Raw genomic sequence first — 25,409 nt, 5'->3', positions numbered from 1 at the left:
ACTAGAGGAGGCGGGCCATAGCCGAGCGTACTGTGATGGACGGCTTAGAGGAGGCGTGGCCAAACGGAGGCGTGGCCGACGGAGACGGGCCGAAACCGAGAGCAGAGGGGGCGGGGCTTAGCAGGGCGTTGCCAGGGGAGGTGCGACCAGCTTAGGCGGGGCGTAGCCGAACGTAGAGAAGGGAGGGGCGTGGCTAGCGGAGGCGCGGCCAACGGGGGCGGGTCATAGGCGAATATATAGTAAGAAGGGGTGTGGCTTAGCGGAGGAGGGGCGGGGCTGAGGCGGGCCATAGGCCAACTCAAGTAGGAAGGGGCGTGGCTAGCGGAGGCGCGGCCAGCCGAGGCGGGTCCACGCCCTAGCCGCGCGCGCAGGGTCGGGGCCGGCGCCCGGGGCGGGCGCAGGGAGCGCGCTCGCGGCCCCGCCCAGCCCGCTTCCGCTGGCTCTTCCCTCCCTCGGAGCAGCGCGCTCGCAGCGGCCGGCGTTAGGGGCGGCGCTCGCGTGCCCCGAGGAATGCACGCGCAGCCCGGCGCCCGCGGCCTCCGGGACCCCGCCTCGCTGCCGCCGCCGCCGCCGCCGCCGCCGCCGCGCGCCCGGGCCGCGCCCCCGCCGCCCCTGAAGGTCGGGGGCTGCTCCCTCCAGCCGCCCCTGCACTGAGCGCCGCGCCGCGCCGCGCCTTTGTCCCCGGCGTGCTCGGCCACCTCCCGGGACGCTCATGGCGGGGCCCGGCTGATGCCGCCGCCTCCGCGCCGCCCTCCGAGGCTGCGTCCGCAGGAGCCCGGCCCCGCGCGGACCCCTCCCCGCGCCCCGCGCTCCCCGGGACCTCTGCGCGCTCCACATGGAGGCGCGCGCCCTGGCCGAGGCGGACGCCGCCGGCCCCCAAGAAGGACCCGCGGAGCCCACCGCGGGCGCGCCCGAGCCTGAGCCTCTCGCCTACCGGCCGGACGACTTCCACATGCGGGCCACCGTGGGTGAGTTCTCTGCGCCGCTGCCGCCGCCGGGGGGGGACTCGGGCCCGCACACAAAAGGGTCGCGTGCGCTCGCCCCTCCAGCACCGGCTCCCGGGGCGCGCCCTGCTGGCGCGGTCTCTCCCCGCCTGCCTACGCGGGGGTCCCCGAGCGCCCCTACACTTGGAGGGCTTCTCCCCCGCGACGCCCCTGGTCTTGCAGAGCCTTCCCTCTCTCCCGATCGTCCAAACTCTCTTTATTTACATCTCTCCCCACCTCCCAGTCCCCCAGAGGCCCCCCTCCCCAGCAGCCTTCCCCTTGTCTGGACTGCCCCCCACGTCCCGAGCGCTCCTCGATTTAGAGGACCTCTCCTGCTTGGTCCTTAAGAGCCACCCCAGCTGCGGGCACTCTCTCAGGATCTTTCAAAGTCTCTTTATTGGGATTTCCCGCCCGGTACACCCGCCCCCCCCACCCCCAGCAACCATCCCCTTCTCTGGACTGTCTTCCCCCACCCCTCCCCAGCGCTCCTCGGTTTAGAAGGTCACCCACCCCGCCCCTTGAGATCTCATCTCCCCACCTGCGGGCGCACTCTCTAGATCTTTCAAAGTCTCTTTATTGAGATCCCCCACACACACATACACACCGCGCGGTGCCCCCCAGCAACCATCTCCTTGTCTGAACGCCCTCACCACCGCCCCCCCCCCTCCGCCCCAACCCCGACGTCACAAAGCCTGCCGGGGATTAATTCACACTGGTGGTCTCGCGCGGACCCTCCGCACCCCGCCCCCCACCGGGGCCGGGACTCTTGGGCACACAGGCAGCGTCCGTAGAGACACCTGCCGATTCCACCTTGGTCAGGGTCCCCTGCCCCTGTCCAGCGTCAGGATGCTCCCGCTTGGACTTTAGAATTCTGGGGTGCCCCCGTGGCGTTCTGGGGGGAGGTTCCTTACATCGCAGTTCTTTTCCTGTGTGCACCCGACCATCTGGGGTGGCCCATGGAGTTTTGGGGGGCAGTGGACGGCATTGGAGGCACACAACAGCAGACTACACGTTTCGCTACGTCGTGGTACTTTTCCTGTGTACCTTTGAAACTTTCGTTTCTTTTTTTTTTTTTTTTTAATGCAACACTAACTTTCCACCTCCACCTTTGTACTTGACCACTCCTACGCAACTGAATAGGTAAAGTGTCCCGGTCCCTGGGCACCTCGGTCCCGAGACATGTTGGCTTCTGGAGTCCACCCTCGAGTGCTTAGAACGTCCCAACCCCACAAGGCCGCTTCATTCAGCCCCGGGGGCTCAAGTCACCTTTGACTTCTTGACAACTCTTTGTGGCTAAGGGCCTTGTGCCAATCTGTCCCTCTTTGGCCTTTTTCATGTTGTTGTGGGCTTGTGGAGAGACGAGAATACTGGACAGTGCAGGACAGGGGAGCCTGGTGTGCTGCAGTCCATGGGGTCACCCCCAAAGAGTCAGACGTGACTTAGCAACTCGACACCCACCACCATCACCACCCTCTTCTTCAAGGGAGGAAGCACTGAGTTCAGGGTCATGCTTGAGGCTTCATAAGACCAAAGGGCACGGCCAGAGTGGCCTTGAAACTTCCCCTTTTTTCTGTAACCTCTTGGCCATGTGAGGTCAGCAGTGAGGAAGGGGTCCTCGGGAAGCCTGGTTTGGGATAGAGTGAATGAATGGCACCCTCCGTCTGTCCTGCCGTTCACCTCCTCTCCCTGTCTGCCCGGTTCTGCTCTTGCTCCTTCCATCTTCTCTGTCTCCGTCTGTCTCTTGCCTTTCCTGTCTCTGTCTGTCCCTCCCTCTCAATTTCATCTCTGTCCTGTTTTCACTCTCTCTGTGTCTATCACCTTGTCTGTCTTCTCTCTCTCTGTGTCTCTCTCATCTTCCCTCTGGGGCACTCCGCTGGGCTGATTTAAGAAGCTGCCCGTGTTTGTGGTTTTTTTTTGCAGGGCAGCAGAGGAGGTGAGAAACCCCAGATGGTGGGCGGGGGCAGCCACCACCACCACCCCCTCCCCTGCTCCGCTAGCTGTAAAACATACATCAACAATGGAAAGTTGATGGAGGCCCTGCCATCCCCTTGGCACACAGCTCTGGCAATTGGATCTGTATGGGGCACTGAAGCCAGTCTCTCCTGAAAGATGCCAGGGCGTCTGGCGGGGGCCCCCCGGGGGCAGGTGGGTGGACTGCGGGCCCGTGACGTAGCCTGGTGTCTGCAGCCCCCTGGGGATACTGTGGGCGCTTGCCTGGTGGGCCTGGGGAGCCCCGATGAGTCATCTGGTCCTTAAAAGTAGAGCGTCACTGCTTCTGGGGACGGAGCGCGGCCAGGTAGGGTAAGACTCGCTCTCTTTGCCTCTCTTAATGAAGAAGATGCTTGTGTTCAAGGATAACTTCCTGTGGGTTACAAGGGTATGAAGGGAGAGCCAGGTCATCCATATTCAGGATGTTGGACTAGCTCAGGTGTGGGACCAAGGGGTGTGTGTGTGTCACTTCGGAGCTTTGCTGACTTTTTAAAAGTTTTTTTTTTTTTTTTAATGAAGGATAATTGCTTGACAACATTTTGTTGTTTTCCGTCAAACCTCAACATGAATCAGCCATTGGTATACTGCTGACTTTTTGTTTTGAAATCACCTTTTGGCAATACCTTTTTCTTTAATGTTAGAAGATTTGTGTGAGAGAATCTTTTAACGTTAAAGGCACGGCCTGAGATGCTAAGAAACTCAGAATAAGCTTGAAAAAGTCCTAACCCCTCCGGAGGTGTCACAGTTTCCAGTAACTTGATATCATAAGGTGTCCCGGACAAAAGTGAGAGGCTGCCTGCTGTCAGAATGCAGTCCAGACTAGCCTTAGGAAACTTCATCCTAAGTTTCCACTCGGGGAAACTGCAGTTTCCCTTTTCACTGCTCACGGACCCATGCCTCACCAGCCCCCATCACAGACAGGCTCCCCTGGTGTCTATGAACTGTCTGTGCGCACTCTTCCAGCTGAGGAAGGCCTTTCTGCAGGACATGAAAGGAACCCACAGGCAAAACGCAAACTAACCGCTCCCACAAGCCTCTCAGCCATTATCACAGGCCCCACCCCCTCGGAAACTTCCAGAATGAGTCAGCATGGCTGGACCTGTTCCCCAGCCTGACTGTGTCACTCCCTCTGTTGTGTCCGACTCTCTGCAGCCTCACGGACTGTAGCCCGCCAGGCTCCTCTGTCCATGGGGATCCTCCAGGCAGGAATACTGCAGTGAGTTGCCACTCCCTTCTCCAAGGGGATCTTCCCGACCCAGGGGTTGAACCCGGGTCTCCTGCATTGGCAGGCAGAATCGTTACCAACTGAGCCACCACCCTGAAGGGTGTGTTAGAGCTCTGGCCTCAAGGCATTTTCAACTGGCCGCATGGCCACTCCCGAGGGTCAGCTTTTCTATTTTCTTAAAGTGCACATTTTTTTTTTCCATCTTTTCCTTTTGCCTGTGAGCTGAGCCCTGGGGGAGTGACCTGTGGGACTGAATTTCTGACTCACCATCCCCCAGGGATGGTTGTGATGACGTCTGATCTCTCAGTGCAGGTGGAACTTTGCAGGTGGGCACAGGTGTGCTTATGCCAGATTTAGCAAGAAAAAAGGGGCCAGGGCTTCTCAGATGGTGGGACATCCCTCTCCACTCCCCTGCCTCCCTGCTGCTGGACGGAGGGACTGTGACCTCAGAAGCCAGCTGGCAGCAGACGGCCCAGTTCATGGGGAGGCCACAACATCTTGGAGAGCTTGACTAAGGAGGACAGTCAGTGAGCAGTCAGTGATCAGATGCTCTTGTTCTGTGCTCCGGGATAAACCCTCTCTGGGAAACTCCAGAATTGTTGACTAGTTCTCCACGAATTCAAAGAGCTTGGAAGAAAGCTCAGCTTGTATTGGTGAAAAATCTCACCAAGGGCATTTTTCTTTATTTATTTTAAAAATGTTTATTTATTTGGCGGTGCCAGGTCTTAGCTGTGGCTCGTGGGATCTAGTCCCCCAACCAGGGAATGAACCTGGGCCCCCTGCATTGGGAGTGTGGCGTCTCATCCACTGGACTACCACGGAAGTCCATGAAGGGCATTTTTTAAAGGGCTTGGAGCGTCGGGGGTGGGGTGGGGTACCATCTTGGCTAAACCGATTTCCTGGATTGGGAAACTCAGGCTCAGTTACAGCAGGAATGGTTTGCAGCCACGCTTGATTTCTTGCCGTGAGCAAGAAATGTTTTGGAATAATCGTAGGTGCGCAGGGGATTCCCAAAACCCACACCTAGACTCGTGTATCAATCACAAAGCTTTCCCTCCTGTGACATCTTCTTTAGCTATCATACGATATCAAAACGAGGATGTTGGCTGTACATACGGCTATATTTAAAGTAGATTAGCAACAAGGACCTGCTGGACAGCACAGGGAACTCTGCTCAATACTTTGTAATAACCTTATGGTCACCAGGGGGAAGGATGGGGGAAGGGATAGTCAGGGAGTCTGGGATGGACATGTATACACCGCTGTATTTAACACAGAGAACCAACAAGGACCCCCTGGACAGCACAGGGAACTCTGCTCAGTACTCTGTAATAACCTTATGGTTCCCAGGGGGAAAGATGGGGGAAGGGATAGTCAGGGAGTTTGGGAAGGACATGGACACTCTGCTGTATTTAACATGGAGAACCAGCAAGGACCTGCTGGACAGCACAGGGAACTCTGCTCAGTGTCATGTGGCAGCCTGGATGGGAGGGGAGTTTGGGGGAGAATGGATACACGTATATGTACGGCTGAGTCCCTTTGCTGTCCACCTAAAACTGTCCCAACATTGTTGATCGGCTATATTCCAGTATAAAATACTAAGCTTTTTATCTTTTATTTTTTTAGAAAACGAACCAGGATGTTGGAATGGGTTCCATATCGTGTTGAGAGAGCATAGCCCTGATCAGTGTGCCCACTTTTCATGGAAGCTCTTCTGAGTGTGTGAGAAAGGTGTGTGTGTGTGTGTGTCTGTGTAGTCCTGTGCGTCTGTCTGGGCAGCGCCCACCCTCCCCTGCCCCCTGCCGTGACTGAGATCAAGATCAAGGCACAAAACTCATTCCCTGATCACGGGAGTGTGCTCACATCTGACTTTTTGTTTGTTTGTTTTAGGGTAGCATCACACTGTCAGAAAGCCGTGTGTTCTTACGCTCTGGAAGTGCTTCCGTAGTGAATAATTAAACCCGTACTCTTCTCTCTTACGGTTGTTTTCCTCTCAGCTGCTGCGCCTCTTGGTTCCCCAGCGTCGACCCTAATCTTTCTCTCCCTGCCACCTGGACGTTCCCTCCCACGTTCTGCTCCCAAACCACAACAGAAACATAACCTCCGTGGCCGGTGGAATCCCGACAGGCCAGATCTCCCGTGCTGGTGAAGCGACTCCTTGTCCGGGCGGTGTTGACAGGAGCTGCCGTTAGGAGGGAATGTGGTTTCTGGTGCCACGATACTGTCTGTGTGCACCTTTTAATTTTAACTCACCTTGCGTGGGTGCGGAGGATACTTTCATCCTGGGAGCATCATGGCAACCTCGCAAGTTAGGTAAAGGACCAGAAAAGAATATTGCTTCTTACAGAAGTCCTATAGGCTCTTTGTCCTCATTAAGAAAAAAAAAAAAAGTTTATTTATTTACTTTTTTACTCTTTGGGCATGCTGTGTGGCTTCTGGGAACTTAGTTCCCTGACCAGGGATCGAACCTGTACCCCACCGTGTTGGAAGCATGACGTCTTGACCCCTAGACCACCAGGGAAGGCTCTGTTTTCTTTTTTAAAGACTGCAGTGACATTGATGTAACGTGAAAGGAACTGTTTTCAAGGGAACCATCCACTGGCCTTTTGCATATTCACAGTTGCGTGGCCCTCGCCTCTGTGAGGTTGCACCATTTTTGTCCCCCGCAAAGGGGACTCTCTCGCAGTCATCCCCACCCCCCACCGCAGCCATCTCTTGCTCTTCCGGCCGCTGAGAACCCCGTCTGCTGTCTGTCTCCACGGTTTTGCCTGTCCCGTGTTCTCATCCTCGCATAGACTCTGCTTTCTCGGCTTCCATCTCCGCGGGGCGGGGCCTTTGTAAACTTTTCATCTCCAAGGGTTGTAGCTCAGCACATAAAGAAGCTACCTGCCAATGCAGGAGACCCGGGTTCGATCCCTGAGTCGGGAAGATTCCCCTGGAGAAGGAAATGGCAACCCACTCCAGTATTCCTGTCTGGAGCATCCCATGGATGGAGGAGCCCGGTGGGCTACAGTCCGTGGGGTTGCCAAGAGTCAGACATGCCTGAGCGACTGACACCTTGCCTCAAGAGAAGCCTGGGAGGTGCAGAGGCGATGGTTCCCTGCTCGGGAGAAAGAAAAGGAAAACTCGCCTGAGGAGAGAAAAGTACGGGAGGGGAGGACCATCCAGGAGTAGCAATGTGCAAGGAAAAGCAATTGCACTCTCATTCTCTCTCGCGGAAGGAGGGAGGCAGGGATGCGTTAACAACCCACAGGTACGGCCACACAAAACCTGTGGTCCTGGGTAGGCTAAACCCTCGGCCACGGACGCACACGAAAATTACGTCCCCTCACAGTGGGACCTTACCTTGAAACAGGGTCTCTGCAGACGTGATGAACTGAAGGGTCTGAGATGAGGTTCCTCCTGGATGGGGGTGGCCCTAAACCCCAGTGACGGGGTCCTTATAAGACACACAGAGGAGAGACACGGACATAGAGGGGAAGCCACGTGGAGACGGAGGCAGAGACGGGAGGGAGGCGGCCACCAGCCCAGGGACGGACGCCTGGAGCCCCCGGAGGCTGGAAGAGGCGGGGAGGACCCTCCCCTGGAGCCTCTGCAGGGAGCCCAGCCCTGGGACCCTTGACCTCAGACATCTAGTCTCCAGGGCTTGGTTGTGTGGTTGTTAAGCCCCCACATTGTAGGCGCCCCGGGAAGCTCATACAACTCCCAGAGAGGACTGCGGAGTTGCTTTCTTCGTGACTTTGGAGCTTGGTCTGTGAATAATGGGTTGGCCTAAAATCCTTGGAGGTCGAGGACCCCCGGTTCCACGTCAGACGCGTGTTTTCCAAGGTTATTCTTATCCCACGCAGAAGGTGTCTGAAATCAGAAAGCCAGTCACTCAGTCGTGTCCAACTCTTTGTGACCCCGTGGACTGTTAGCCCGGCAGGCTACCTCTTTCCATGGCAAAAACGCTGGAGTGGGTTGCTGTTTCCTTCTCCAGGGGGATCTTCCCGACCCAGGGATCGAATCCGCGTCCCTGACGTCTCCTGCATGGGCAGCTGGATGCTTTAGCACTACGGCCACCTGGGGAAGCCCCTTCAGAAGATGAGGCGTCTCTCATTCACTGCCGGGCGGAGCTCCATGGGGCAGGGTTTCCACCAGCTTCCCATGTGGTCAGGCCAGCGGGTACCATCTTGAATCCATGCCGACCTTGGTGTCTTGGTGGGGCATGGGCCCACCAGGAACACTATCCATGGGGTATCTTATCAGCAACACAGGTCAGCTTCTCACGGTTCTGGAGGCTGGAAGTTCAAAGTCAGGGTGGTTGGATTTTGCTCAGAGCTGTCTCCTGGGTTGGCTTCTAGCGGCTGGACAGTAGGAAAGCTGTTTAAGGATGGTAATCCCGTCCTCGTGAATTATTCTCAGCTTCATCCCGTCCCAGAGAGCCACCTCAAGACACCATCACGTGTCCGTGTGGGTGGGTGTGTGTGTGGGTGGGTGGTGTTTGGACTTCTACCTGAGCACTTTGAAGGGACGTGCACATTTAGTCCGTAAGACTGGGGTTGACCTACCTTCCCTTGAGGTCAAAGGTTGACCTGCCTTTGGGGCTACAGGTGGCTGTCTCCAGTAACACCATCAAGTTGCCACGTCCTAGAATCCTCCCACGGAGAAGGCGACGGCACCCTACTCCAGTCCTCTTGCCTGGAAAATCCCATGGATGAGGGAGCCTGGAAAGCTGCAGTCCATGGGGTTGCTGAGGGTCGGACACGACTGAGCAACTTCACTTCCACTTTCATGCATTGGAGAAGGAAATGGCAACCCACTCCAGTGTTCTCGCCTGGAGAATCTCAGGGACGGGGGAGCCTGGTGGGCTGCCGTCTATGGGGTCGCACAGACTTCGGACACGACTGAAGCGACTTAGCAGCAGCAGCAGCCACAGAATCCTCCCGGGAGAACACCTGTGCCCCTGGGGCTGGGGACAAAGCCTCCTTGACCCCCTCCTGGGTCATCCATGTACATCAGGACACGGTGGGTGATGCTGATGTCAGCCTTGCTTCTCGGGTGGGGACCACCGAGGAGGTCAAGTCCGTCTCTAAGGAAAGGGCCAGAACAGTCTGTGACACAGGCGTGACCATCCCCTCCCTGGGTCACTTGACCCTTGTAACCATCTTGTCCTTCCTGTTGGGGAGAGAAGAGAAAAGGAAAAAAAGAAAAGCCACATTCGCGATTCTCAGGAAACCTTCCTCATTCGCTTTGGGCATCACGCTGTGGGGCTTTCCTGGTATTTTCCCCAAGTTTTTTCTTTTTTAGACAGCCACATGTCACTACCCTCAGACCATTCGAAAACGTTTCCCTTTGTCCTCTTTTCGTTGAAACTGTAAGTGCTTTTTCTTGCCGGGAAGAACCAGTCAATACTGGGAAAAAGCGAGGTTCACTTTTTTGGGAGCTCCGGTCTCAGGGAAGACCACAAGCATCTCCCTGGAGTTTTCACAGAGCTCTCTGGGAGGAAAGGGAGATGACCAGGGCATTTTGGGGTGTCCTCCCCAGACGCTCAGGATGTGAGCTGATTGGGGTTTGCGGTGAGAGACAGAGAGAAGAAGGAAGTGTCATCTCTGGGGTCTCCTCTCCTGAGGACATGTAGACAGGCCCTCCTGAATTAGAGCTCCACTGTAAGGACATCCTTACTCCTTAGAGGTTTCATCTCCATTTACCGTCCCACCAGGATGGTGAGTCGTGTCCGACTCTTGTGTAAAAGTGAGAGTGTTCGTCGCTCAGTCGCAGGCGACTCTTTGCAACCCCCTGGACTGTAGCCCACTGGGCTCCTCTGCGGGATTCTCCAGGCAAGAGTCCCAGAGTGGGTTGCCATGCCCTCCTCCAGGGGATCGTCCCAAGCCAGAAATTGAACCTGAGTCTCCTGATTCGCAGGCAGATTTTTCACCATCTGAGCCACTGGGGAAAGTCTTGAGACAATTTAAGACCCTTTGCAGCCAAATAAATAAATACTTTAAAAAAAAAAAAAGAAAAGCTCTTGCGTATGTCGAATGGGAGAGACCAAAAGACAGGGCTGGAGGTGGGCACGTGTGCGCAGGGGGGAAGGTATTCATGACCATGTGAGGCTGTCAGGCTGTATCGGCGTGTCCACCACTAATTGCCACCTCCACCAGGCAGGCTGCTTGCTGGTGCTGGACAAGCAGAACCAGTTCTGAGTGTTACAGGAGGGCCCCAGCCCCGGACTGCTCCTGGATAAGACGTAAAACCTTCCCTTCGAGGAGGAGCTTCTGGCTCCGGGATGCGCCTTTAGACACGCAGCTCTGAGCCACTGGTCTCGGAGCGGGGATGTCGGGCGGGCAGCCGCGTGGAATCCCGGAAACCGCGCTCGTATCCAGATCCACCTGGGCGGTGGAGACACGGGTGACGGAGGGGAGGCTTTTTCGCAAGGAGCCTTTAGAGTGTCGCTTGGTTGAACATCACGAGTCCATTTACTTCCCTTTTTTGGGGTAAGCTTTGTTCCGTTGGGAAGTCCTGTCTGACTCTTTATTACCCCATGGACTGCAGCACACCAGGCTTCCCAGTCCTTCACTGTCTCCTCGAGTTTCCTAAACTCATGTCCATCGGCAGACTTGGTAGGCTGTTGTTGTTTTTCTGAGGTTACCCTTCAAAGAATAACAAAACCAACACTACAGATACTTGCGTATTTCTCTGTCAGTAGCTCAGTCGTGTCTCACTCTTTCCGACCTCGTGGAGTATGGCCCACCAGGCTCCTCTGTCCATGGGTTTCTCCAGGCATTTCCTTCTCCAGGGGATCTTCCCCACCTAGGGATCGAACCCCGGTCTCCTGCCTTTGCAGGTGGATCCTTTATGGTCTGAGTCACAAGGGAAATTAATGAATGCTTGTGAGCTACTCTGAATTGCAGAAATAGCCTCCCCCACATTTCAGGGCTGGGATCTCCGATGCTTTGGTGGATTGGGCCGACAGAATGCTGCATTTTTTGCCAAATTCCTGAAGCTGAAGCTCCAATCCTTTGGCCCCCTGATGCGGAGGGCTGGCTCATTGGAAAAGACCCTGATGCTGGGAAAGATTGAAGGCAGGAGGAGAAGGGGACGACAGAGGATGAGATGGCTGGATGGCATCACCGACTCGATGGACATGAGTTTGTGATGGACAGGGAGCTGGTGATGGACAGGGAGGCCTGGCGTGCTGCAGTCCACGGGGTCGCAGAGTCGGACTGAGTGACTGAACTGAACTGAGGAGACATTTCTAAGTATGAGGTGAGGAATGATCAGCTTGACTTTATCTGATAATCTGTACACAGTACATTAACATAGGTGAGTCCACACACCCGTTTTCCGAAGGAATACCCAAGAGAGATGTAGCAATAAAGTCTACTGGCGAGTCAGCCATCAGATGAAATAATTCAATTCAAGCGTATCTCTTTCCAAGAGCCGGGGGACTGGGCAGGTGGTCGGGAAGAAAAAATGTGCTTTTTAACCTTGTGTGAGAAGTGGGGTTCAGTTCCGTGTTGCTGAACGTAGTTGGGTTTCTGCTGGTCTCTGAGTTCTCTCCGGATGGTTCGTGTGGACACTTGCTTGATGAGGCCGCTCATCGCGGGGGAGGGGTTTGGAGGGAAGCCTCCCTGGGGTTCCTGTGAAAAGGCGGACGATGACTTGAACGGATGGCTTCACCCCGCTGGCTCCTTCTCTGGGGAGCCTCTCCTCCGAACAAAGGGGCCAGCACGTTGGAGGCTGGGTGTGGCCGGCGGGACTCGGCTGCAGAGAAAGCCGGCCTTTGTAGTGGTGAGGGCGCCCGGAGTCTGAGTGAGGGACAGATGGAAACAGGGCTCTGCGGGGGTGTGTGCGTGCGCGCGTGTGCGTGCGCGCGTGTGCGTGCGCGCGTGTGCGTGCGCGCGTGTGCGTGCGCGCGTGTGCGTGCGCGCGTGTGCGTGCGCGCGTGTGCGTGCGCGCGTGCGTGCGTGTGTGTGTGTGCGCGCGCTTAGCCCTGGGCCCTGCAGGAAGCAGGGAAGAGGTGGATAGTGAACCAGTGTGAGAGCAATTCCTTCCCCCTCCTCAAAAAAAAAAAATATTTAGTTCAGGTTGAAAACTTCTCACCAACATCAGTTCAGTTCAGTCGCTCAGTCGTGTCTGACTCTCTGCGACCCCGTGGACTGCAGCCCGCCAGGCCTCCCTGTCCATCACCAACTCCCGGAGCTTGCTCAAACTCATGTCCATCGAGTCGGTGATGCCATCCAGCCATCTCATCCTCTGTCATCCTCTTCTCCTCCTGCCCTCAATCTTCCCCAGCATCAGGGTGTTTTCCAGTGAGTCAGCTCTTCGCCTCAGGACCTGTTGTATAACACAGGGAACTCTGCTCCATACTCTCTAATAACCTTATGGTTTCCAGGGGGAAGGGATAGTCAGGGAGTTTGGGATGGACATGGACACACTGCTGTGTTTAACGTGGGAAACTACAGTTTCATTTTTTGGAAATTCTACTTGAGTGACAGTTTCCATTTATCCTTAAGACATTCATAAAAAAAAAATTAGCAAATTTACCCGTTATTAAAAAAAAAAAAAACAACACCAAGGAGTCAGAGGATTATGTGGATGCTTGAATGAAAATAGTTACTGTTGGGATGTGATTTTACTCACAAAGATGTTCATTTACTTGATCCTCAAAAAGGTTACTTAGCTTTTTTTTTTTTTTTTTGATAACAGATTTCGGGGTATTGTGTTGACTCAGTTGTGGTATTCCTAGTTTTTTTTTTAAGGACTCTTCATATTGTTCTACCAGAAGCCTGTTTCTAAGAGGGATCCATTTCGGGACAGTTGGCCTGGTTTCCTTTAAAAGCAAAAGTAAAAATGCCCGGGACGACTGCTTTTGACATCATCCTTAGGATCGCCGTCTAGCACCTGGGATGCTGTTCATGGTTGGGGTGCGGTTGGGTGGACTTGGCTCTCGACCTCCTGGGTAAGGTCTGCCTTTGTGCAGGAAGAAAGCGGTTGCTTTTAATTGTCCAGCGATTTCATGGGTTTTTCTTTTTGCCCACATGAGTTGGAGCACACACACCCGTATACGTAGGAAGGTTTCTGGCCAAGGGCCGGGGAGGGGGGACCCTTCTGGCTGTTGAAAACACTCCGGTTCTTTGCATGTTGACAAATAACTGGATGAAACCTGAGGCCTGCTGCTTCTTAGGACAGGAAACCCATGCTCTGTTCTGGGACTCAGTGCCTGGCTTGACTGTTGAGTCAGCTCGGAGGTAGTTCCCAGGTGTGTGTGTGTGTGAAAGTCGCCCAGTCATGTCTGCCTCTTTGCAACCCCATGGACTGTACAGTCCATGGAATTCTCCAGGCCAGAATACTGGAGTGGGTAGCCTTTCCCTTCTCCAGGGGGATCTTTCCAACCCAGGGATGGAATCCCGGTCTCCCGCATTGCAGGCGCATTCTTTAGCAGCTGAGCCACTAGGGAAGTTCCCAGGTAGACAGTCTCAAACCTGCCTCGGAAGGTGGTTTGTATTTGTCCGTTTAGAACGTCTCAGTTCGGAAGCAGTGTGACCTCTCAGGGTCGGGATTCCAGGCTGCGGCGTTTGCAGCCCAGAAAAGACGCCAATGAACGATGGCAGCCCAGCGCAGGAACCACCCAGCCACACTGAGAGCAGGTGGATTCTTGAAGGAAGGCAGATTGACAGGCGGGCTGTGGAGACGGAGTGACCAGCTTTTATTAGGACTCTTGAGGAATGGCTGGGGTGGTCCTAGGGGTAACATATCCCCCTGCCACGCAGGAGACCTGGGCTCAATCCCTGGGTGGGGAAGATCCCCTGGAGAAGGGCCTGGCAGCCCACTCCAGGATTCTTGCTTGGAGAATCCCATGGACAGAGGAGCCTGGTGGGGCTACAGTCCGCAGGGTCGCAAAGAGTCCGACACGACTGAGCGAGCAGCACATACTTTCGGTAAACTTGAGGAGCGGAGATGTCATCTTTCAGTGGCTTTTTATTTGCTGCCGGCGTTGAACTTGACTTTCCCAGGTGGCTTGGCGTGGCGTCGCCCTTTGAAAATGGATCTCTGGCGTGTCCAGACTCCGCACCGACCCGCCGTGCCTGGGCTTGCAGAACAGTGTGTGTGTCCTGGGTGATGACTGCGCTCTCCGGCTCCAGCCGGGCCAGCCTCGGGCCGGGGGCGTTTGGAGACACACCACTGTTTGTTTTTCCTCACAGATGCATGGCTCCCGTGGGCTTGCCCAGAACACGGTTTGCGTGCATTGGGCAAAAAGGAAGGCTGGGTGCTTACCCTAGTCTGGGGTCATGGGGGACTTTATTGTTTAATGTGCTTCAGCATCTTTAAAAAAAAATTCCTCATTGATGTATTTATCTGACTGCACCAGGCCTTAGTTCTGGCATGCGAGCTCCTAGTCACGTGGCATCTGGTTCCCTGCGGTGGTTGTTTAGTTGTTAACGAGGGTCTGACACTCTGCGACCCCATGGACTGCAGCACTCCAGGCTTCCCTGTCCATCACCATCTCCCGGAGCGTGCTCAAACTCACTCTTATCTAGTTGGTGATGCCACCCAACCATCTCATCCTCTGTTGTCCCCTTCTCCTGCCCTCAATCTTTCAGCACCAGGGTCTTTTCAAATGAGTTAGTTCTTTGCATCAAGTGGCCAAAGTGTTGGAGTTTCAGCTTCAGCATCAGTCCTTCCAATGAATATTCAGGACTGATCTCCTTTAGGATGGACTGGTTGGATCTCCTTGCAGTCCAAGGGACTCTCAAAAGTCTTCTCCAACATCACAGTTCAAAGGTATCAATTCTTCTGCGCTCGGCTTTCTTTATAGTCCAACTCTCACATCCATACATGACCTCTGGAAAACCACAGCTCTGACTAGACAGATCTTTGTTGGCAAAGTAATGTCTCTGCTTTTCAGTACGCTGTCTAGGTTGGTCATAGCTTTCCTTCCAAGGAGCAAGCGTCTTTGAATTTCACGGGTGCAGTCAGCGTCCACAGTGGTTTCAGGCCCCAAGAAAATAAAATCAGCCGCTATTTCCATTGTTTCCCCATGTATTTGCCGGGAAGTGATGGGACCGGAATCCGTGATCTTAGTTTTTTGAATGTTGGCTTTTAAGCCAGCTTTTTCACTCTTACTTCCCTGACCAGGGATCAAACCTGCGTATTAGAAGGCGACGTCTCAACCGCTGAAACACCAGGGAGGTCCTTTTTCTTGCCTCCTTAACAGGAGAAGACAAGCAACCTAACTGTGATCGGTATGTTGACAACTGTCCGAGATATGAAGATAGCAGAAGGCTTGAGATCTCAGAACGGACGAAGAATTCAGGGAACCTAAGAGATGATAAAAACCAAGAGGGGAACTTGAGAGGAATTTTTTTTTTAACAAGTCTCACTTTGAGTCCCATTTTCAGAGCAGTTTGACAAGATGCTGTGTTGATGAACAAAGGCAGGAAGTGGCAGTTAGTAACAGTGTTTGACAGGCTGGCTGGACTTGACAAAGGAGGGAGGGTCTCATTCATCCTGGTGAATTTCGTTATCGTTCTGGAGCTGGGGGCGCCCATAGGCGCCGCTTTCATCTACAGCTTTCTGCTGTGGGCTTGAGGGAGTGTCCCCAAGGTGGTGCTTGCTGGGGGTCCATCTCCGTGAATGTCCAGGGGTCCCCTGTGTTGGCTTCCTGGAGCCGTTGTTACAGGAAACCATTACTAACCAGGTGGCTTCAAACCATACCCATCCATCCTCCCCCAGCCGTGGAGACCAGATGTCTGAGGTCAAGGTGTCCCAGGGCTGAGCTCCGTCCAGAGTCTCCAGGGTTCTTCTTGCCTCTTCCCGCTTCTTGGGGCTCCAGGCGTCCGTCCCTGGGGCTCTTGCAACCTGCGTGACCTTCCAGCATCTATAGTAACAGACGAAACCTGCGGCTTCAAACTACAGACATCCATCCCCCCTCCCTACACCCCGAGTCCCGAGGACCAGACACCCCGACTCCTGGGGATCAGACATCTGAGGTCAGGGTGTCCCAGGGCTGGGCTCCCTGCAGAGGCTCCAGGGGAGGGTCCTTCCCGCCTCTTGCTGCTTCTCGGGGCTCCAGGCGTCTATCCCTGGGCTGGTGGCCGCCTCTCCATCTCCACGTGGCTTCTCCGCTGCGTCTGTGTCTCTCCTCTTGTGTGTCTTATGAGGACCCTGTCATGGGGTTTAGGGCCACCCCCCATCCAGGAGGAACCTCATCTCAGACCCTTCGGTCCATCACCTCTGCAGATACTTTCTTTCCAGGTAACTCCGCGTTCTAAAGTTCTGGGTGGGGACTTCCTGGGCGGTCCAGTGGCTAAGAGTCCACGCTCCCAGCACGGGAGGCCTGCGTTTGACCCCTGGTCAGGGAAGTAGTTGCCACATGCAGCAGCTGAGACCAGGTTTCGGCCAAGTAAATTAAAAGAGTGTGTGTTAGTCATTCAGTCACGTCCGACTCTCTGGACCCCATGAGCTGTAGCCCCACCAGGCTCCTCTGTCCATGGGATTCTCCAGGCAAGAAGACTGGAGTGGGTTGCCCTTCCCTCCTCCAGGGGATCTTCCTCACCCTGGGATTGAACCCGGGTTTCCCGCATGGCACGAGGATTCTTTACCAGCTGAGCCAAATTAAAATAAATAAATATTTTAAAAAAAAAAAAAAAGGACAGGTTGCAGGCAGACAGGAATCTTGTTTCGGGGACAAACAGCCTTCCAGCCACCATATCCCACATCCTCTGCTTGTCCGGAGGCTCCAGCACGGAACTTGTCGCCAGCTTCTCCCCAAAACAAAGCAACTCCGCAGACCCCTCTGGACACCCGCCAGGGTTCCCCTATCTGCAGGGGGACCGGGAGGACCCTCTCAGATGCTTCACCCACCCACTGTGGTCCTCCCTGCTCTTCCGCCCTCTGCCAGCCCCATCCCCGCCCGTCCCCAAGCTGCATTTTCTCTTCTCTTTGAGTTTGCAAGCCCCTCTTTTTCGGTTCTTCCTGCTGCCTTCCGTGGCCACAGGGAAAGCTCTGAAACAAACTGAAAACACCCCAGAGCTCAGATCAGCCGGGCCACTTCCCCTCTGTCTACCCCATGACTTCCTGGAACCTGCCTCTCCCAAAGAGCTTGGTGGAAGGCTTTCGAAAGGCCGGCCCTTCTCTGCCCCCGTTTCCTCCGCCCCCTTGAATCTCAGCTCTTGTCTGTGGCTGTCACCAGCGTTCATTTCAGCTAGACCGCAAGCTCCAGTCTTCGCCCTCCTCCCCAGTTTCCACGGCAGACTTCAGTCGCTCAGTCGTGTCCGACTCTCTGCGACCCCACGGACCGCAGCACGCCAGGCGTCCCTGTCCATCACCAACTCCCGCAGTATACTCAAACTCACGTCCATCGAGTCGGTGATGCCACGCAACCATCTCATCCCCTGTCGTCCCCTTCTCCTCCTGCCCTCAATCTTTCCCAGCATCAGGGTCTTTTCCAATGAGTCAGTTCTTTGCATCAGGCAGCCAAAGGATTGGAGTTTCAGCATCAGGCCTTCCAATGAATATTTAGCACTGATTTCCTTTAGGACTGGCTTCCTCCAAAGACAGTGCCTTGGGACTTCCCTGGTGGTGCAGTGTTAAAGACTCCACCCTCCCAGTGCAGGGGGACACAGGTTCCGTCCCTGGTCAGCTAACTACATCCCACATACCATCGCTAAACATACTGTGTGTTCAGACGGAGACACAGCACAGCCAAATGTAAGTGTAGCCTCCGGGAGGGCTTCCCTAGTGACTGAGTTGATAAAGAATCTGCCTGCAGTGCGAGAGACCTGGGTTCGATCCCTGGGTCGGGGAGCTCCCCTGGAGGAGAAAATGGCAACCCACTCCAGTCTTCTTGCCTGGAGAATCCCATGGACAGAGGAGCCTGGTGGGCTGCAGTCCATGGGGTTGTAAAGAGTCGGACTCGACTGCAGTTTACGGCTTCGACTTTTAAAGTGGCCAGCTCGTGTTATCAAATTACAGAGACCAACCTTTGCCTCCGGGTCAAGAGTTACCAGGCGAGGTTCCGAGCAGCTCCTATCTTCTCTCAGGGAGCCCAGTGCAAGACCAGGAATTCGAGGCATCTCCTTGTCTCGCATTTGTTAGCAGTGGGAGTTAGGTTGGCAACTTTCCCTGTTCCTGGTTTTCTTTTGTGATTACACACTTTGTATCTTTGATGGGAGACAGCGTAACTTTAATAGCCTGTAACTAGAAGAATTGGGTGGGCGCTGAAGTATCTGTTCTATTTTTGTCTTTTAAAAATAAGTATCTTACAGAATGAAGGAGTTGACTGTGCAGTGGAATGCCGCTTCCCTCCCGCAGCATTTTGAGGGAATGACTGGTTTTTGTTTTTTGAAAGCCTGTCTAGACGAGTGGACTCACAAGGATCGTCTGCCCCACCCAGCGCCCAGCTGAACTGTGTCCAGCTTATTCAGCTGATCTTTGAAGCTGAAGATTCCAAGCTTAAAAAAAAAAACTTCATAACTTTATCCAAATCATATTTATTTTTTTGAGGGTAGATTTTGCTTATTAAGAGATAATATCCAGATCAATAAAATTCACCTGTTCGAAGGGTCCAGTTCCATGATTTTAAGTTTATTCAAAGTTAGGACACATTCTTTACAGAACTCCTGGAGGTTCCCCTGCCCCCAGTGAAACATGAGTTGGTACTGGTTTGCAGCCATAATTGCCGAAAGCCAAATTTTATTCTGTGTTTCTTAATCTTTTTTATTTTATGCTGGAGTATAGCCGATTAACAATGTGATGGCTTCAGGTGGACAGCAAAGGGACTCAGCCATCCATACACATGTACCCATTCTCCCCCAAACTCCCCCACATCCAGGCTGCCACGTGACACTGAGCAGAGTTCCCTGTGCTAGACCGCAGGTCCTTGCTGGTTCTCCATGTTAAATACAGCAGAGTGTCCATGTCCATCCCACACTCCCCAACTATCCCTCCCTTCATCCCTCCCTGCTGGTGACCATAAGGTTATTACAGAGGATTGAGCAGAGTTCCCTGTGCTGTCCAGCAGGTCCTTGCTGGTTCTCCATGTTAAATACAGCAGAGTGTCCATGTCCATCCCAAATTCCCTGACTATCCCTTCTGCCTGGGAACCATAAGGTTATTACAGGGGATTGAGCAAAGTTCCCTGTGCTGTCCAGCAGGTCCTTGCTGGTTCTCCATGTTAAATGCAGCAGAGTGTCCATGTCCATCCCAAACTCCCTGACTATCCCTTCTGCCTGGGAACCATAAGGTTATTACAGAGTGTTGAGCAGAGTTCCCTGTGCTAGACCACAGGTCCTTGCTGGTTCTCCATGTTAAACACAGCAGTGTGTCCATGGCCATCCCAAACTCCCTGACCATCCCTTCCCCCATCCTTCCCCCTGGTGACCATAAGGTTATTACAGAGGATTGAGCAGAGTTCCCTGTGCTGCCCAGCAGGTCCTTGTTCATTATCTGTTTTCTGTATCGTGTGTGTGTGTGTGTGTGTGTGTGTGTGTGTGTGGGTGGGTGGGTGGGTGGGTGGGCGGGCTCCATCATTCAGTCGTGTCCGACTCTTTCCGACCCCATGGACTGTAGCCCACCAGGCTCCTCTGTCCATGGGATTCTCCAGCCAAGAAGGCTGGAGTGGGTTGCCATTTCCTTCTCCAGGGGATCTTCCCAACCCACGGATTGAACCCGGGTCTCCCGCATTGAAGACAGATTCTGGACTGTCTGAACCACCAGAGAAGCCCATTTAAAGCATGAACTAGGTCATTTTCAAGGAACCAGTGCTGTTGGGTTTGGCCAAAACCAGTCCGTGTGCCTCGCAAAGCCATTGTTCTATACAATTCTTGGTGAACATGAAAAATGGTTTTCACTTTTCCTCAAAACTGGGTGAATTTTTTCGCCTACCCAGTGCTTCTGAATGTGTGAAACAGGAAGAGAAGGTGATTTCTCATCAGATGAAACAAATAGTTCAGTTCCCTGTTTTTCAGCAGAACGCAGGAGATTAAATTCACACGTGTAGGATCTGCTTGTACGTTTAGCCAGGCTTTGGTAAACTTCTACCTTGGTGGGATTTCTACGTGGACTCTAAACTCACCAGTTATTATCATTATCCTGTAGTTTCACATCATCTTTTCCTTTATGTGTGAAATAATATTTCTTTTTAAACATGTCTTCAGATGGTTTGTTTCTAACCCTTTCATCAGGAGGGGCATGGCAACCCACTCCAGAATTCTTGCCTGGAGAATCCCATGGACAGAGGAGCCTGGTGGGCTACAGTCCGTTGGGGGTGGTAAAGAGTTGGACACGACTGATCGAGTAACACTTGATACTTTCATCATGAAAGAGTGAATATGTCCTTCAGGACGGGGTCTTTTCGTTCTTAAACACAAGAGACAGATGTGTAAGAAAATGCTACTAGTGGCCTCCATGATGGAAAGGTATTTAAAAAAAAAAAAAAGGCTGTGCGATTCTTCCAAGTTAAATTGTGTCAGAGGTATCGGGAAAAAGATACAGAGGCATCGCAGATTTTACTTGATTCCTGCAGTCTCAAGGATTAAAAAAATGTAACCCAAGGTGTAAGCATGTAAGTAAGGCCCCTGATGGTCTCCATGATGTGGAACCATTAAAACCAGTGCGATTTCTTCCAAATTGTGTCAGAGGTATCAAAAAAAGAGTGTTATCACATATTTCATGCCTGCAGTCTCAAGGATAAAAACAATACAGGTATTGGGAAGCAAGACTTTATGTCTTAAGAGAAGTGTTACTGTATCTCTTTTCTGCATGAGGTACCACGCATAGACACATTTAGAAACATTTTTTTTTATAACGTGAGGACTCCTTTCCCTTCCAGTAATTAAAACGTACAGTGCCAGTGAAATTCATAAAAAAGGAACGTGGACTGTGGCAGCCCTTCTGGAGAAACTTCTTCTTTTAGGAAGTCTGAGAGTAATTCCCCTTTCTAGCCAGGGTGTGTTCCCAGTAAGAACCGCCCAGGGGCTTACCCCACGGGTACCAGAAACTCAGCAGCGTTTCCTTTGCCAAGAAAATGTTGCTATTATTAGCCAGAAGCAGACGGTGCTTCTTTTGATAAGCTTTTGCAAAGTTCATCAGTTTCCAGAACAGGCTGGCTTCTCTGTTTATGATTTCTCATTGTCTTTCTTTCGAATTTCTCCTCATCAGCGTTAATCTGGACAAAGACAATTGAGCGTGGTGTCCTCACCCCTGGCCTTTAATTTTCCCGAAATTTTCCGAGAGCACATCAGCATATCCAGAGACCTGAGGGGAGCTCCGCTGGGGCAGTTGAAACATGTACATTTCCATGTCCAGACCTGTTCTCAAACAGGAGGAAGGTTAAAGTTGTGTTAGGTTCTATATGCAAAACCATGAACGTGTAGAATTAAGTGATTAAACAACAAGGATGCTCGGACCATTCCTGAGCGTGGTTTGGTTGAATTCCTACCCCCTGGTGCAGCCGTAACAAATTTCCACCAAACTGGGAAGCTTGAAACTGTAGACATTCATCTTCCCTGAACCCTGGGGACCAGACGTCTGAGGTCAGGGGGTCCCAGGGCTGGGCTCCCTGCAGTCTCCAGGGGAGGGTCCTTCCCGCCTCTTCCGGCTTCCGGGGGTTCCAGGCGTCCGTCCCTGGGCTGATGGCCGCCTCCCTCCCGTCTCTGTCTCCGTCTCCACGTGGCTTCTCCGCCGTGTCCGTGTCTCTCCTGTTCTGTGTCTTATGAGGGCCCTGTCCTTGGGTTTACAGCCACCCCTGGTGACTCAGGCAGTAAAGAATGTGCCTGCGATTCAGGAGACCCGGGTTTGATCCCTGGGTCAGGAAGATCTCTTGGAGGGAGGGCATGGCAACCCACTCCAGTATTCTTGCCTGGAGCATCCCCAGGAACACAGGAGCCTGGCGGGGCTACGGTCCGTGGGGTCACAAAGAGTCAGTCAGGCACTGCCGAGTGACTAAAGGCAGCAAGCGTTAATTACCACGTTGTGTTCATTTGAGCTGTGAGTCAGTTACATATCTGTTCTTCTTTTTGCATTCCTTTTCCGTATACGGTTATTACGAGATGTGGAGTAGAATTCCCTGTGCTGTTCATTAGTAGCTCCTTGCTTGTCCGTTTTCCATCTAGTCGTGTGTTATCTGTTCATCCCAAACTCTTCATTTAGCCCTCCCCCAGCCCCTTCCCCTTCAGTCGCCCTAAGTTTGTTGACTCTGTCTCATCCTGATTTAGAAAAGTGTCAAGAAAAAGACACGTCACAGGAACGTATCTGGCGTGCTTTCCCATTCTGCCTTTAGCTCCGTGTGTGTTTTCTCTGGGATGACTCATTTCCAGAAACGATGGTCAGTCACTCTCGTCAAAGGATAATTCAGGGGCAAGTTACGCTTCTTGTGCTTCAGCTGCTGATTCGTGTCCGTCTCTCTGTGACCCCATGGACTGCAGCACGCTGGGCCTCCCTGTCCATCACCAACTCCCAGAGTTTATCCAAACTCATGTCTATCGAGGCAGTGATGCCATCCGACCATCTCATCCTCTGCCGTCCCCTTCTCCTCCTGCCTTCAATCTTTCCCAGCTTCAGGGTCTTTTCAAATGAGTCAGTTCTTCGCATCAGGTGGCCAAAGTATTGGAGTTTCAGCTTTACCATCAGTCCTTCCAATGAACATTCAGGACTGGTCTCCTTTAGGGTGGACTGGTTGGATCTCCTTGCAGTCCAAGGGACTCTGAAGAGTCTTCTCCAGCACCACAGTCCGAAAGCATCAATGCTTAAGTACGCTCAGCCTTCCTTATGGTCCAGCTCTCACGTCCGTGCGTCACTCCTGGAAGAACCACAGCTGTGACTCTACGTAGCTTTGTCCTAGAGTCAAGTGGTGCTGTGTGTGTGTGCACAAATTTAACTTGACCATTGCAGAGGGGGGTTTGTCGCCTGGCGTCTCGTAGAGGAGGGAGTCTTCCGACCTGCCAGGTCGTCTGACGTTCCCGGTGGGGGGGGAGCTGTGGTCACTGAGCACGCCTCTCCCCCCATCTCTGCCCTCCGCGTGCAGGTACAGGGACGTTCGGCCGCGTGCAGCTCGTGCAGGAGAAGACAAGCAAGCATTTCTTCGCCCTGAAGATGATGACCATCCCCGACATCATCCGCCTGAAGCAGGAGCAGCACGTTCACAACGAGAAGTCGGTGCTGAAGGAAGTCGACCACCCTTTCCTGGTCAAACTGTGAGTCCCTGGCTCTGGGTCCCCGCCTGCCCACCCGCCCACACCCCCCAGCGTGGGAGTCTCCTGTGTGTGCTGGGGATGGAGCGTGTTCCCGCCGGGTCCTGACGTACCTCAAGCTCCCCATCTTACAAGAGAGGGTCCCACTGAGTGCCTGCCCAGGGTCGGCGGGGAGAAGGGGTGCCTGTCTGCCCCAGCAAGACATCCACGTGGGCTCCCTGCCTGCCGTCGCCAGCGCGCTCATCTCCTGGGTTTTCCCGGGACCTCAGTCACCCGCCCGCCTCTGCCCACTCCCATCCTCTCTGGGGTGTCTCGTGGAGTCTCGAGTGTCGTCACGTGGGTGTATCGTGGCATCATCCAGTTGATGGTGCCCGACGTGCAGCGCATACATGCCTCTCTCCCCCACGCTCTTTCAAGTTTCCTTTATTAGTTGATGTATGATTTGGGGGCTCAGGTGCGTGATTGCTGGGCTTCCCAGGCGTTGGTGGTGGTGAAGAACCCGCCTGCCAGTGCAGGAGATCCGAGACACGTGGGTTCAATCTCTGGGTGGGGAAGATCCCCTCGAGGAGGGCATGGCAACCCGCTCCAGTGTTTTTGGGCTTCCCTGGGGGCTCATAGGGTACAGCATCTGCCTGCAGTGCAGGAGACCCGGTCCAGTTCCTGGGTTGGAAAGGTCCCCTGGAGCAGTGAATGGCAACCCACCCCAGTATTCTTGCCTGGAGAATCCCATGCACAGAGGAGCCTGGAGGGACCACAGTCCAGGGAGAAGGAAATGGCAATCCACCCCAGTATTCTTTAGCTTCCCTGGGGGCTCATAGGGTACAGCATCTGCCTGTAAGGCTGGAGACCCGGGTTCAGTCCCTGAGTTGGGAAGGTCCCCTGGAGAAGGGCATGGCAACCCACCCCAGTATTCTTGCCTGGAGAATCCCATGGACAGAGGAGCCTGGAGGGGCTACAGTCCACGGGGTCTCAAAGAGTCGGACAGGACTGAGTGAGTTCTCACTCAGTCACTGCCTGCATGGGCTGGTGGAGGCTTTCCCACTGAGCCACCAGGAACGCTGCTCTCCTACCCTCTTTGCTACTGAAAGGTACGACCCTGCCCACGGCCCAGATGTGTAGGCGTCCACAGCAGGCTGTCTGTCCCCATCCCTGGCGGGATGTAGGGGGCTGCTGCTTCCGTGGTTCCCACCTCTGGCCTGCACTGTGTTCCTCTGAGCCCCTCTTCTCCCCCAGCCCAGCCTGTGCTTGGAGTTAACAGCTGTTCTGGCCTCCCCGACTTGCCTGCTTTCAAGGTATCCTTCGCTCCCCTGCAGCCGTCAGGGCCCACCCATCCCATGCCGTGCCCCGCCGGCCATCTGCGTCTCCGCTTGCAGCTCCGTAGAGAATGACCCCAGGGGCTTCATTTAATCGTGTCCTCGAGACGGCTGTCACGGGCTCTGGCTTTGTGTTTGACTGTTTTTCGGCCTTCCCAGGTGGCTCAGTGGGTAAAGAACCCAGCCGCCAATGCAGGAGACGTGGGTTCCATCCCCGGCTCTGCAGAGATCCCCTGGAGGAGGACATGGCAACCCACTCCACTGTTGTTGCCTGGAGAATCCCCACGGACAGAGGAGCCTACGGGGGCTACAGTCCACGGGGTCGGAGAGAGTCGGACACGATGGAAGCGACTGAACACACAGTCACGGTGACCCTTTTGAGATGCCCTTCCCTCCATCATCCCAGCACAGTGACTGCACTGGAAGGTGGGGGTGCCAGCCACGTGGTCAGCCCAGGATCTCGCCTCCGCTGCGATGCTCGCCTCCTCTACCTTGCCCTGCCCCTCGCCACCTCCAAACTCAGCCATCCACACCTGCCTTTCTTCTACAATCCACTCGCCCAGGCAAGCAGATACAGGACCGTCTACTATGGTCTCGGAACATCTTGCGTGTCCCCATCTCCGCCCCCACGCACGGACGAAAGCACCCATAAACTCAAAACCGCCGGAGCAATGTCTCCAGACGAGTAGAGGCATGTTTGATGGGGGACAGAGGGAGCAGCTGG

The 25,409-nt window shown here is 54.0% G+C and overlaps 1 protein-coding gene across 4 annotated transcripts in view; it reads left to right on the top strand.

The window, feature by feature from the left end:
- The first annotated feature begins 438 nt into the window (after window positions 1-438).
- Window positions 439-25,409, top strand: part of LOC101116807 (protein kinase cAMP-dependent X-linked catalytic subunit) — an 84,177-nt gene continuing 59,206 nt past the window's right edge. For all 4 annotated transcript variants that reach the window (XR_009598975.1, XM_060408621.1, XM_060408622.1 and 1 more), the window contains exons 1-2: window positions 439-968; window positions 23,207-23,375. Coding sequence is in view for 3 of the 4 variants with exons in the window: in XM_060408621.1 (XP_060264604.1) it covers window positions 836-968; window positions 23,207-23,375 (302 nt within the window). In the remaining variant the exon portion in view is untranslated. The remainder of the gene's footprint in view (window positions 969-23,206; window positions 23,376-25,409) is intronic.

Source organism: Ovis aries, chromosome Y, assembly GCF_016772045.2.
Source record: "Ovis aries strain OAR_USU_Benz2616 breed Rambouillet chromosome Y, ARS-UI_Ramb_v3.0, whole genome shotgun sequence".
Taxonomy (NCBI): Eukaryota; Metazoa; Chordata; class Mammalia; order Artiodactyla; family Bovidae; genus Ovis; species Ovis aries.
Note: the sequence above shows the minus strand (reverse complement) of the source record. Positions and strands in the feature narration are given on the sequence as shown.